The sequence below is a fragment of the Aethina tumida genome, chromosome 5 (genome assembly GCF_024364675.1).
Source record: "Aethina tumida isolate Nest 87 chromosome 5, icAetTumi1.1, whole genome shotgun sequence".
NCBI classification, from domain to species: Eukaryota; Metazoa; Arthropoda; class Insecta; order Coleoptera; family Nitidulidae; genus Aethina; species Aethina tumida.
Window position 1 is genome coordinate 25,049,529 of NC_065439.1, and position 14,121 is coordinate 25,063,649.

Consider the following 14,121-nt stretch of genomic DNA (forward strand, 5'->3'; position numbering starts at 1 on the left):
AATTAATCTATTTTATGTTACGAAGAACCACAAAATTCTAAACATGTTTTTATTCAAAAAGTAACTATGTATAATAATAAAATTACAACTGGACTTTATACGTCAATTAACAATAACAAATAAAATTAATTAACTATGTCAAATGTTTAACAAAAGTCATTTGTTTATGCTGCTGTCAATATTTTTTAAATGATCTACATTAAAATTTCCAAATATCTCAGCAGCTTACAGGGTTTAATAATTCGATTCAACATAATCATTTATTATCTTCATATTTAGCATTTTTGTATATACTGATATCAATACCAGTTATCACCAGTTTATTTAATGTAAAATAATTTGTTGACATATCCTTAAAATTGTGCCAAATATCTTACAGTTATTGAAATTAAAATGTATAAAATTACTATATATAGTAAAATGCATCCCAGTTTTTGCTGGTTTCTTTTGACTTCACCTTTTATAATTATATCTGTTTTACAAGATCTAAAAGATTTTCGGTGATCTCACTCTGATCAGGTCTTATCTTTTTCTTTTTCAGACATCTCAAAGCAATCTCGATTAGTTTTTCTCCAATGTCAATGCCATTAGCTATCCAGTCCCCAACTTCCTCGTGTCGATCCAACAAATTACTGCCATTACCATCAGTACTATATTGAAATTCAACGTGGTCATTCTAAAAGCAGGATAATTGCATTAAATCTTACTTTAATCAGCAATTCGTTAGCATACCAAACAAACTTCTTGTCTGCTTTCATCCCTAACTGGTAGGGATGTTAGTAATTCCAGTAAAACAATTCCAAAACTGTATGTGTCCATTTTGTAAGAAATTTCTCCTCTGGAAACTTTAATGTTAGAGAGAACTTGGATTTTATTTTTAACTCTTACCTTAAGGCCTCATCTGACATATAAGCAGACGTTCCTATTGCACTAGTAAAAGTGCTTGTATGATTATTGTAGATATTTCTAACTAGTCCAAAATCACCTAACTATTTAATATGATATGTTAAAAAAGCGTATATAATACATAATTAAAATATGTTACCTTAGCCTTATTGCTTTCATCAAGCAGTATATTAGGGCTTTTTATGTCCCTGTGTATCACAGGATCTTTAAATTCAGTATGTAAATAAGTAATGGCTTTTGACAAACCCAAAGATATATTTAATCTCTCTTTCCAGTGCAAACGATTCTCCTGTGACTACAATTGTAATTTTTATTAAAAATAATTACTTAGAAATATTTTAACTACCTGAATTTTATCATGTAATGTACCACCAGACATATACTCGTAAACAAGACAATATGTACAACCGTCGTGTGAATACCCGAGAAGTGCTAGCAAATTATCATGTTTAAATTTGCTTAAAATTTCGACTTCGTTACGGAATTGTTTTGTAATTTGGTCCATTTGATTGTTGTTCACTAGATCCAAGTTCAATTTTTTAACAGCGACAGGATCTTTAATCAAATCGAAGGCGACGTAGACGGAACCAAAAGCTCCGTGGCCCAAGTATCGGCCGACGCTCTCTCTGGATGTGTACGGGTCGTTGTTGAAGTTATTCGTGCACCTCTCTAAATCTACGTATGAGAAGTGTGGTAAGGATGTGTTGAGGGATAAACTAGGTAGAGGAGACGAACACATCCGTGAACTGTTGGTGTTTCTTGAGTGAGATGAATTATTTTGATCGTTGGATAGTAAAATAACCGGCAGTTCTTGGGTACTTTGAAAGAAACTTAAATTTGGCACGCTGTTTTCTTGGGGTGTTATTGGTTCGTTTGATGTATCTATCCCAAGTTTGGAGAACTGTGGCAAATATTCGCCACTATTCGACACATTGTTGTCGGTGGTTGATTGAAACATGGATAAATTGGGGAGAGCTCCTGAAGATACCGTAGATGGATTGCCCGACGGCATTATGGCACTAAAGTCAGGCATTTGATTTTCAGAGACAGTTTGTTCCGGTGTTACTGCGGACTGGTTTAACACATCTTCACTGTCCCTCAGAAGGAAATCTAAGTCGGGCTCGTCATTTTCAAAATGCACTGTGTGATGGTGGTGACTGACACTACGATTTACATTCGTAGGTTTCATTATAGACCCGGATACTCTAATTATTGGAGCAACATCTTGAATTTTCACCAGAGCATCCGGGCCAGTCGCAGGCCTTTCTGGACGAGGAACGCCTAGTAAGTCGGCAAGCAGATCGCCAGCTCTATATACTCCAGCTTGTTTTAACAGGGAAAATAGGTGGCCGACGGTGGGGAGCACCTTTCCAGAAGTGCCCCATTCGTCAAAAAGTATATTGGTGCATGAACGGCGGTCTTTCACAGAAACACTCTCAATGATTCTAAAAAATTAATTTGTCTAGAGCCTCAGATTATGTTCAGTAATTGTACTATTCTTTTTTATGTTTGAGTTAATATATTTCTCATTTAGTAAACAGATTGTTTGTTTGTAGTTTAACATTAATCATATTTTATTATTCTACAGTATACATTGATTTATTTATAATACATTTATATATAGTGACCCCCCCATTGGCAGATTTTTAAAATTTAATTAATCACACTGTATAGAAATAAACCAACAATCTAACCCCAAAATGTCTATATTTACAAACAAACTTAACACCAAATAAAATGTAACTGGGAATTGATCCAAAAATATATTTATAAAATTGTAGTGTTGCATAAACTGCAGGTTTAAATGGTATTTATACTGAAAATTCTAAAGTGGCAAATGCAATATGTTAGCTTGGGATGGATTTTGTGATTGCTGGTGTCGCAGCAGTCTGTGCAGGCACAATCACAAACCCACTGGATGTGATAAAGCTTCGATTGCAAATGCAGGGAGAACTGAAGGCAAAAGGAACTCATCCGGTGACTTATAAAAATTTCATCCACACTGGTTATCTTATAGTCAAACATGAAGGTGTCTTCAGTCTCCAGAAGGGTATTACTGCTGCTGCAGCATTGCAACTTGCAAATAATGGTTTGAGACTAGGTAAATATTTATAATGTGGTACTTACTTGAAATGTTCTGTGTTGTATTTGGGTGGGTTTTTGTGTGATATTTTGGACATTGTTGGATCAGTGTTTAATGTTTTTGGTATTTTACACATTAATGGTTTCCATAAATCATCACTGTCGAGTATTGCCTCTAACTCTCTTAGGAGTCTTAGATCTAATTTTCTTAATTGTAGTTTTGGATCTAGTTTCACTTCTTCTGATGTGGTCATTTTCGTTGATTGGTCACTTTTTCAATAATTTAGCATAAATCACATTTAGTTTTACCCTTCTTGAGGGTAAACAAATAATTTTATTAACGATATAAATTAAATATAAATAAAAATAAAGGTTGGAGGTTTCCAATAGGACACCTTAAAAATACACGTGAAGTTGGTCATAAAATTTCCAATGAGTAATATTTGTCAATTTAATTAGAAATGCAAGAACGTTAATTTTCATACAAGATTGAGTCAATTATTTATTTAATAAACTAATTTATTAATTGTTCAATTTATTAAAAATATGGACAACGCATGATCATAATAAAATTCTTAAAATCTTCAAAGGTGAAATAAATAAGATAAATATAAATTAAAGTAATTTGTAAATATATTAGGTTACAAATTCCACAAATTGTTTTAAAGAATAACTTGTAAAATAATTATGACACTTCATGAATGTACAGACTGTATTTAGCCTCAGCTGATTTCGCTCCTAACTTCAAATACGTTCCCATAGATATGAAAATAACGGCTTTCAAATTTAATTCAAATGTAGATTTTTTTATAAATAAATCACTTTAATTAATTAGAAGATATAAATTTCGAAACAGGTAATATGTTAAGTTCTAATTCCGCTTTCCCCATACGTATTTATTGAATTTATTTTCGAATTTTACTGTCTTTAATTTTTAATCTATTGTAAGGGAAAATTAATAAAACAAAGTTTAAGGGCTAAATATAAATCATCCTAATCACTTTTAGCAGTTCTGACAACCATTACCTAATTGTTCACAGGTTACAATGTGCGACAATACTTGAGATTAATTGCGTCACTAATGTACTAATGATTACAACACACAAATCCCATCGAATAAAATTTATTGTTCTCGTTTTTTCTGCCAACTCTTACCACCAAGTTAGATCAATTAAAACAAATAATAAATATCATTAACTGTAAGTAAGAAGCTGTGATAAGATAATACACAGTAAACAACCTAAAATGTTAAATGTATTCATGTGTTGTGACCTACGAGTGTAACAAGTGAGTTGAGCCACTTGAAAAACAAAATAGAAAACAAATAAAATCTGTGACCAGTGCAATGGATTTCGTGATTGGCGGTACTGCAGCGGTATGCGCGGGATTCTTCACGAACCCTCTGGAAGTACTGAAGACCCGCATGCAGCTGCAGGGGGAACTACGGGCAAAGGGACACCACGCCGTTTATTACAGAAACGTTTTACACGCGGGGTATGTGGTTGCAAAGAACGATGGAATTTTGGCCTTGCAAAAAGGACTGACGCCCGCACTGTTCGTGCAGTTGATTATGAATGGGATGAGATTAGGTAATTTTTGTTGATGGTTGGAGATGTAAACAATGCAATAAGAGGCATTACATGAATTGAAAGCAATTTAAGTTAATAAAAACAAGCTTAGATTATGCAATATTTTGAATTTATTATCAGTGAATAAAATTATGGTGTTTTAATTTTTGTGTGAGACTGAATAAACTTGAGTGTCCTTAACAATTATAGATGGTGTAATTAATATACAGGGTCTCCCAAAATAGTTGTCTTTGGTTGACACCAGACTAGATAGAGAAAACCTGTTTTAACTGTTTCTTTTATTTTCAATTAGTATTATTGAATTTGTTATTAAAATGTCGAAAAAAATAAGCTCTCTAAAAATAAGTCATTTGTGATATATTAAATTATCTCAATCTGAGATGATTGATGAATGAGATTATTGGTAAACTTCGAGATATTTAATATCGTCTACAAAACAAAGAGGGCGTAATTTGTACTTTATTTTATCGATGAATTTATTTAATAAATCAAGTTAAAATTGTGATATAATTATTAATTTTTAAAAAATTTCTTTATTATCATATTTGATATATTTAATACATTCACGTCAACATTATTATCTCGAAATTCATCAATGCAATTGTGCAGGTTTTTTATTTTTAATTAATATAATTAAAATTATTTTTAAAAAATTAAACTCCAAAAATGTATCATTTGTGATATATTAAATTATGTCAAACTAAGATATAATGAGATTCTTGGTAAATTTTAAGATATTTAATATTATCATTTACGAAACAAAGAAGGCGTAACTGCTACTATATTTGATTAGTGAATTTAATTAATAAATGAAACAAAAATTATGATATAATTACAAATTTTTAAAAAAATTATTTAAAATCATATTTTGTAGGTTTAACATTACTATATTATATTTCGAAATGTATCAGAAACGTCGTTATATTTTAAGGATACTTTAATATACAGGGTGATTCACCAAACTTATTCATTAGAAGTTCAATGCAACACACGGTATATTTTTAGATTTTTAAACTCTACATGTAATTGCAAATAAAATAGTTACACCTACACTCAATGTTTTTGAGTAATTAATTATTTTCCAATAATTTTTACAGATTGATGGTTTAACTAAAGTACCTGAAAAGTCACCAATTTTTATGCTGAAGTTCATTTTTGGCATAAACATTAAACAAAGGCCTTTGTATAAGGAATTATTATTAGAGATCTCAAATTTTATACTGAGTGTTCGTTATTTACATATAATTTTGAGTATCTTAAAACATCAACTTTGTTACTTTCAGTAGAACACGTGTGTGTTTTTGAATATTAAAAAAACTACATTAAACAAATACTTATATATAATTATACCAAAAATGTTTTTTTTCCATAAACTTCTAAAGATTAAATTTTGTGAATCACCCTGTATATGAAATTATCTTAAGCTAAGCTATAAATGAAAATTAAAAAAGTGCATATTTATATGAGATGTCTTTTTTTTCAGGAATACATTGTTGTGATAAATTAAATTATCTCTAATTAAGAGATTAAGGGGATTTTTGGAAAATTTCGAGATATTTATTATTGTCGTCTATGAAACAAAGAGGGCGCAACTAGTAGCTTATTTTATTTATGTTTTTAATAAACAAGTCATGCAAAATTGCGACATAATTACAAATTTTTAAAACAAATTATCAATCATATTTAGTATTTTTTTAGTTTTTGTAGATATCATAGTTTAAAAAAAACTGAACTCTGTACACTAGTCGGTGTTTTTCCATTTAATGCTGAAATCCTCAAAGACATCCAACCAGTAGAATAATTATGGGAGCTATAAAAGGAGTTGAGAATTAAGGGTGTATTGTTCCTTAAAATTAAAAAATATTTAATTGTATTTATTTGTCCCTAAATTAAATGCTAATATTTCAATTATAACTCTGCATTTTTATTATGTTGTAACTGGAAAACATTGTTCCCATAATCATTTTCTAAAATATCTTAAATAAATATAATTAATTTTTTTTAATTGACCTCACATTATTTAAATTATACCTTTTTTTAATTTATTTAAGAATTTTTTGAAATATCAAATATCGAATTTATCTATATAAATTAGCATATTTATGCCATGCCTCTAGCATGATTTTAAATCATCAAAATCATGAACTTTACGCAACGCCCATGTATATTACATTAAAATTGCTCCGATAAAAAAATTGTTTTTCTTAATTTGATAATGTTTATACCGTTAGTCTAAATAAATTTTGCAACATATTGCAATAGTTTAACTAGATCTAAATAAACAAATGACTATTTGGAAAATTTTTTGATTCGGGTAACTCATTAGTAACGAATCTAGAAATTTTATCACAACTATTTATCTGAACATTAATTTTTTTTACATAACTTTTTTGTCACAAGGAACTTACCAATATGCGGAGGGTCGCGGATATATGAAAGATGAAAAAGGCAACAAAGTGTTCATCAAGCAACTAATGATTGGAGGTTTGGGAGGAGTACTAGGCCAATATTTTTCTAGTCCACTATTTTTGATCAAAACCCACTTACAATCTAAGGCCGCTGAGGCAATTGCTGTTGGACATCAACATGAACACACAGGCCTTTACAGAGCTCTAGTTACAATTTATTCAGAACACGGTGTGAGTGGATGCTCATGTTTGTTTTATGAATGAACCTCATGCTGGTAATCTTGCAGATTAAAGGACTTTTTAGGGGAGCCGTTGCATCAATACCTAGAGCCTTTGTCGGCTCAACATCGCAATTATTAGCTTTCGATTATGCAAAACTCTATTTAGATCAATATGACTATTTTAAAGACAAATACCTATTGAAATCATTCCTTGGAAGTATGGCTGGAGGTGTGGCCATCAGTGTAATGATGACGCCTTTCGACCTCATTCTGACCCGATTGTACAATCAACGTGAGTATAATTATTTTTTTCGTGATTCACTCCTCTGAACATAAACAAATATTTAGCTGTCGACGAATTCGGGAGAGGGAAGATGTACTCAAGCTACATGGACTGTGTGGTAAAGATATATCGCACTGAAGGACCTCGGGCTTTCTACAAGGGAATAGGGCCAATGTATCTGAGATTGGGACCACATTCTGTTTTATGTTTGGTGTTTTGGGATTTGTTTAAAGGCGCATACGAAAAATATTATCTAAAATCAAATGCCAAAATGGAACCTAGTCAAACATCCCTCGAATAAAATATTATTTTATTAGGGGGTTGAAAATTATTGCATTTTTTTTAAATAAATACACTGTTAGACATTTTGTTATGGTGTGATTTTTATTGAATTGTTACTATATTGTTTGTTTTGATTGTTCAGTACAACAACAAAGTAACTTGTGTTCGTAATGTATTCTAATATTTCAATTAAAATATAAATCAAGAATATGATCTTTATTTAATTCATTTAATCCTAGTTATTAGCGTAAAATTAATTTAAAACCTCTTTTTTACTAAATGTCACTTTATAGCAAGATTATAATTTCCAAGAAAGGTGATCACGTTATTATGTTCACAATGTAGAACGAATTACAATTGTATAACAGGTGTTAACTGATAAGTTTCTATAGAAAGGCCGGATAACTTTTAGAAACATGTTAAAAAAATATTATTTTGGCGCACTTATTCGTACCTAAAATCTTCCACGTGCCTCCTCTAATTAATCATAGAGATATCTATCTATCTCTCAAATTATAAATTTTTATAATAATTAGTATTAAAAGTTCACGAAGTTCGCGTGTGACAAGTGATTACTTATCTGTATACAAACATTCAGTTACCATCTGGACTACAGTAACAAACAAATAGTTAAACTGATTAATAAAAATTCAAGTTTCGAATTGCTCAAGGTTTTTTAATGAAGATCACGCTTACGTAACAGAAATGTTAAAATTTATTCGTATTAACATTTCTTAATAATGCTATACAGATAAGATAATATTATTGAACAAAATTGACGCATTTGATATAACATATATGAAACTGTGAATGTGGTGAATTTTATTTAATTGTATTGTAAATTTGCACAGGGTATTGTCCAAGGTTTATTAATAATCTACCTTAAATTTCACTATTCATAAAATATTTTTAGATAAGATAATCTTATAAAATTACGGTACAACGCTTAGACAAAAGTACAAACTTTCTAGTGTCGTGAAGTGATTTGTGAACAATGGATTTCGCAATTGGAGGTCTAGCTGCAGTGGGTGCGGGATTTTTCACCAACCCATTGGAAGTGATCAAAACACGCATGCAGCTGCAAGGAGAGTTACAAGCAAAAGGTCAACATGCGGTCCATTACAGAAATGTATTCCATGCCACCTACATGATTGCCAAGCATGATGGAGTTCTGGCACTTCAAAATGGATTAGTGCCAGCCTTATATGTACAACTAGTTTTGAATGGTGTTAGATTAGGTAAACGACGAAATGTTACATAATGTACAAATAATGACACTTTAAACAATTAATAGGTATATATGAAACACTTGACAATAATGGTTTCATGCAAAACAAAAAAGGAGAGAAAACTTTATTCAAAACAGTCCTTGCTGGTGGCATAAGTGGTGCAGCTGGCCAATATGTGTGCAATCCGTTGTTCATAGTAAAAACCCATCAGCAGTCCCAAGCTTCAGCTTCCATAGCAGTCGGACACCAGCACGAGAAAGCTGGCATGGTCAAATCACTTGCTAAAATTTACAAACAATACGGCGTAAGATCTAAATTATTTTGTTAATAATGTTGGAAGGAACGTTTTTAATTTGTTTTTAGATAAGAGGATGGTTTAGAAACGTGACGGCGACTATCCCAAGGGCTTTTGTGGGTTGCTCAGCTCAATTGACCTCCTTCCAATATGCCAAGATATATTTTCAGCAATACGACAGTTTAAAGAACAGCCCCCTTATTGTTTCCTTTTTGAGTAGCATGATAGGAGGAGTATTTATCAGCGTTATGATGACACCTTTTGATCTCATATTGACAAGGCTAATGAACCAACGTAAGTACAAATATTTCTTCCTTCCCATAATATGATACAGTAAACTAACACTATTAAAACAACAATAATAATATACAAATTTTAGCCACTGATAAAAATGGCCGAGGAATTATTTACAAAAACTACTTGGACTGCGTAAAGAAAATTTACAATACAGAAGGAGCAGCTGCGTTCTACAAAGGAGTTGGACCAATGTACCTTCGTTTGGGTCCACATACCGTCTTGTGCCTGGTGTTCTGGGACGAACTGAAACTGCTTCATGGAAAGTACTGGTCTCACTAAGAAATTGAGTAATTAATTAACTGAAAACTTAGATAATATTGAAAGACATGTTAAAACTAGTTCCTACATATCAAAACGTAAATCATTCTAGTCGAAGTACAAATATATGTAATTATAATTTTACTGAAAAACACTGAAAGACAATGAGGTCAATATTAAATAATAATATCGTAATTACACTAGATCAAGTGTAAAAATATTCAAAATAAATTTATAATTTTCAAGTTCAAGTAACATTGTGGCTGCATTTAAGTGTAAATTAAATAATTTTAATTTTAAACGACAATATTGATAAATGGCATTTTGTATAATTTATAGTAAGTTGAAGAAATCTAGTTCAATTAAAGCTTTTCGACATAGTACATAAAACGTAATAAAACTATGTATCACACTTACTATTGATTTAAATGTTATTAATAATTATGTATAATTATTTTTTAAGTGAAAATAAAACAATAAAATATTATCTAATTAGTATACTTACGATTTTTATTGAAATTATACGTCACATTTAATGACAATTACTTTTATATTTAGCAACATCCATTTACAACGTGCAAATTAATTGAGATTTAATTAAAATAAAGATAAAAAGTTAAGTGTATTCTATAAATATAATAAATTATATTATATTATAATACAATCTACTTAAAGAAGGTGTACTTATAATAATAATTATAGAGAGTAGACAACAAAGTAAAAGGAATTTCCTAGACTGTGAATCTTAATTACATAAATTAAAAAAATTAATATAATAATGCGATTGTATTTAATTGTATGAATCAAGGAAAATAATATTTAAATAAAGTATAAAAATAAATATGTAAATTGTACGTAGCTACACTTCATTATTTGGTTTAACTTTGTTGATTTATAATAGGTTATTAAAAAATTTATTGCACAATTTTTTTAATTGTTAAAATATCTAGTTTTTTATGAGTTTTTCTATTAGATAACAAAAATCTGAATGTAAACAATGATATGAATGAATCACGAATGCAACAACGCATATTGACATAAACAGTCAATTCTCATAAAAAAAACTTAAAATACAACAAGAGCATGACTTGTACCCTATCTGTAATCGACGATTAATGTAATTTAATTACCGTTTTTTATTGTAATTCTAAAAATATGAATTAAAATTTTGCATTGTTCTAGAATGTTTATGTTTAATATTTTGTTCATGATTCCAGTTTTCCTTAAAATGACATTCAATTTCTGTTCAAATATGCAAAACAAATTAGTAAATAATATTTTAAGGTTTAAGTATGGTTAGTTAGTAAACTTATTTAAACTTACATCACACGGATATTTCCCAGGTTACATAAAACATTTTACAAACCGCACTCTTAAAATTCATTTTGACATTAATAAATAATGCAATGTATAATTGAATGTGATCAAAATTTATATTTATGGATGGTCATATGTATATAAGTTATACTATGTGTAATATTCAGTTTAGTTAATTAATCATAAAGCTTCGAAATTTAAGTTTACACTAAGGAGGAATTCGAACTTTAACCTTTATATAAAAAACAAATCACATGAAATAAACACATAAAATTTGACAATTAAAATAATTTTGTCTAGAAACTTTAATTAGGAGTAAGTGATTTGAGATAATCTACACGTGATTTTTAAACTTACATCACGCGGATGTTTCCCAGGTTACATAAAAAATTTTAAAACCACACTCTTAAAATTATTTTTAGAACTGAAAAAGAATGCATGTAATTGAAAGTAATCACTTTTGTGCATATAACATAAACAATCAATTTGAAATTTATGGATTGTCATATTGACTCCATTAATTGTAGTTATATAAATCTATTTACCTTTGAAAATATTCAATATTGTCCTTAACATTTCATCAACAATTATAAAATATATATATAATATTGAATTCATAGTTGTAAAAACTCCAAAATTTAAGTTAACACTAAGCAAGAATTCGACCTCTAACCTTTGCATAAAAAATCCTAATAAAATTATGCGAAATAAACACATAAATTTTGACAATTATTATAAATTCGTCTAGTCTCCAGACTCTAATTAGCACCAGTTGACTTGAGATAATATACACGTGATTTTATTGAGTAAATAAATGCAAAATCCTGTCTACAGTTTAATCAACCCATGTCGATTCATATACAATGCGTGTTAGAGATAATGCAAATAAGTGGATAATTCCATTAATAGGATGTTTTGTTTCGAAGACTTTTTTTTCAACCACTGAAAAATATTCCATAGTATAACACGTGTCCATGTATTATTCATTAGGTCAATCGAGCTCACCTTTTTTTTATATACGCAAAAGAAATAATTAAATGTCTGAAAATTAAATTAATTTAAATTTATTGGACTATTTTCTTATTTGTAAATAAGTGGTTAATTCCATTGACAGTTGTTATGTTTTGATTCAGATCATTTTTCTGCCAATCAGAATATTCCACATATAAACACATTATTAATTATGTCACCCCAACAATTTTTTATAAAAAATCAATACAATAGTTTAATAAATTAATAAATTTACATTAAATTTTTGTAAAATCCGGTAAACTACAACTAGTTGTTAAATTTATCACTTTATGTAATTGTAAATAAGAAATATATTAATATTAATAGTGGTATACAATTTGTGGCAACAAATTGCGAAAAATTTCCTGGAACGTCTCAAATTTTTGCATGTCTGGAGATAATTTTATTACAAATAAAAAAAAATGCGTATCTCTTGAAGGCTGAACCTATAGAAACTTCCTAGAGATAATTAATTGCGATGTTGACTTATTAAAATAATTATTTCTACACGCTTTGAATAAACAAATCAAATAATATTAATATGTAAGTACATTTTATGATTTAAAATTTAGGTAACTATGGACGACGTCAACTTTACCTTTAAAATATCAATTGATCAGTTAATTATAATGTTTTTATAATTACCAAAATTACAAGGAAAAACTGAAGAAAATATTCAAAAAATTAATTTTAATAAACTAATTTTTGAAGGGATGTGACTTTTTGCCACCAAAAATAGTGGGCCTGAATACCAGACTGCTTGTCTTGACTTATTTATGCATTATAAGATTTCCTCGAATTATGCTGCTTCAACTTGCGATAATTTAATTGCAGACACATAATCACATTGTTGTTTAAATTATTATTATATTATATAAATGCATAATAATAAATAAAAACTTACATTTTTAGTATATATAATCTAAAACAATAATATAATTCGAATAATACAGCAGTGATTAAAAAAAATCTGACATCAGAAACCAATTTTACTGTAAAATCGTTAAATAATAATGTGTGATTTTTTATTGTACTATAAATATTTACTCGGTGATTTTTCCAAGAAATTAGTTACTAATAGACCACAAATATTGTTGTTGTGAAATTCTGGATTATAACTTTCACATCAATTGTACAAGAAAGTTCAATACTACTTTGTGGTCTGACAGATAAAAGATTTTCTACAAACTGCACAATTTGTTAAGTGACTGAAAGTGAAAAAAAAAATAGAAATCATATATATTTTTTTTAAATTGATGCGTTAAAATGATATATTAACCTGAATAAATATTCATAAGTACCTGACAATAAAAGTGTTTTTGAAATTTGTTTTTGTGATTCTATAAAAAATGTAATGTAAATATGCAGGAAAAAATGAGTTTGTGGTTAGTATTACCTAACTTTTATTTTATACTGGATGTAAAATTAACTACAAACAAATGATATATAAGGTAAATAGTTTTTCAAAAGCGGGAATATCCAATGCGTTTGTACTAATAACAAAAGTGGCGCAATTTATAAACAATAAGCGACAGCGTTTTTCGTAGTAATTCACAATAATCATATTAGGTTTATCTAGACAGGTATTTAAAACTGTAATACACAAGAGTATGAGTATTACAATTTTTTATTAGTAACCAGGGTAAAAAATTTTATCTTAAGATTAAGTAAAATACAAAGCTGTGTATTTAAAAATAGGTTTGAAAATGTTTCTAATTATAAACATGGGTAACTAAAGTACCAAAAATCAATAAAAATGTTTAAAAGATTAGATAAATTAATTATATAGGTGGTAGATTCAACAAAAAGTAAACAAACTGTTTTATAATCTTATGTATATTATTTAAAAAAAATAATAATTTAATTTATAGATTTATGGAAAAAAATTATAAAAAATATTATATTAATAAAACATGTTTTAATAAAATTTAATATCAATTTCA

General features: G+C 28.7%; 3 protein-coding genes across 4 annotated transcripts; 2 read left to right on the plus strand and 1 right to left on the minus strand.

The window, feature by feature from the left end:
* Positions 1 to 35: 35 nt before the first annotated feature.
* On the minus strand, positions 36 to 3,556 carry LOC109603470 (interleukin-1 receptor-associated kinase 4). The gene is made up of 6 exons (XM_020019973.2): positions 3,034 to 3,556; positions 1,253 to 2,351; positions 1,046 to 1,201; positions 889 to 989; positions 733 to 838; positions 36 to 676 (listed from the first exon to the last, which is right to left on the minus strand). The coding sequence occupies exons 1-6, from the start codon at positions 3,240 to 3,242 to the stop codon at positions 467 to 469; spliced, it is 1,881 nt and encodes a 626-aa protein (XP_019875532.2). The 5' UTR covers positions 3,243 to 3,556; the 3' UTR covers positions 36 to 466.
* Positions 2,543 to 7,989, plus strand: LOC109603471 (solute carrier family 25 member 35-like). Of its 2 annotated transcripts, none has more exons than XM_049968245.1 (4): positions 2,543 to 3,007; positions 6,978 to 7,216; positions 7,273 to 7,498; positions 7,555 to 7,989. In XM_049968245.1, exons 1-4 carry the CDS (start codon positions 2,764 to 2,766, stop codon positions 7,788 to 7,790), a joined length of 945 nt encoding a protein of 314 aa, XP_049824202.1. In that variant the 5' UTR covers positions 2,543 to 2,763; the 3' UTR covers positions 7,791 to 7,989. The 2 variants fall into 2 exon arrangements, with proteins under 2 accessions (XP_049824202.1, XP_049824201.1); XM_049968244.1 differs by lacking the exon at positions 2,543 to 3,007 and adding an exon at positions 3,983 to 4,577.
* A 94-nt stretch (positions 7,990 to 8,083) lies between these two features.
* On the plus strand, positions 8,084 to 10,350 carry LOC109603475 (solute carrier family 25 member 35-like). The gene is made up of 5 exons (XM_049968246.1): positions 8,084 to 8,623; positions 8,685 to 9,009; positions 9,066 to 9,304; positions 9,364 to 9,589; positions 9,675 to 10,350. The coding sequence occupies exons 2-5, from the start codon at positions 8,766 to 8,768 to the stop codon at positions 9,869 to 9,871; spliced, it is 906 nt and encodes a 301-aa protein (XP_049824203.1). The 5' UTR covers positions 8,084 to 8,623; positions 8,685 to 8,765; the 3' UTR covers positions 9,872 to 10,350.
* The last annotated feature ends 3,771 nt before the right edge of the window (positions 10,351 to 14,121 follow it).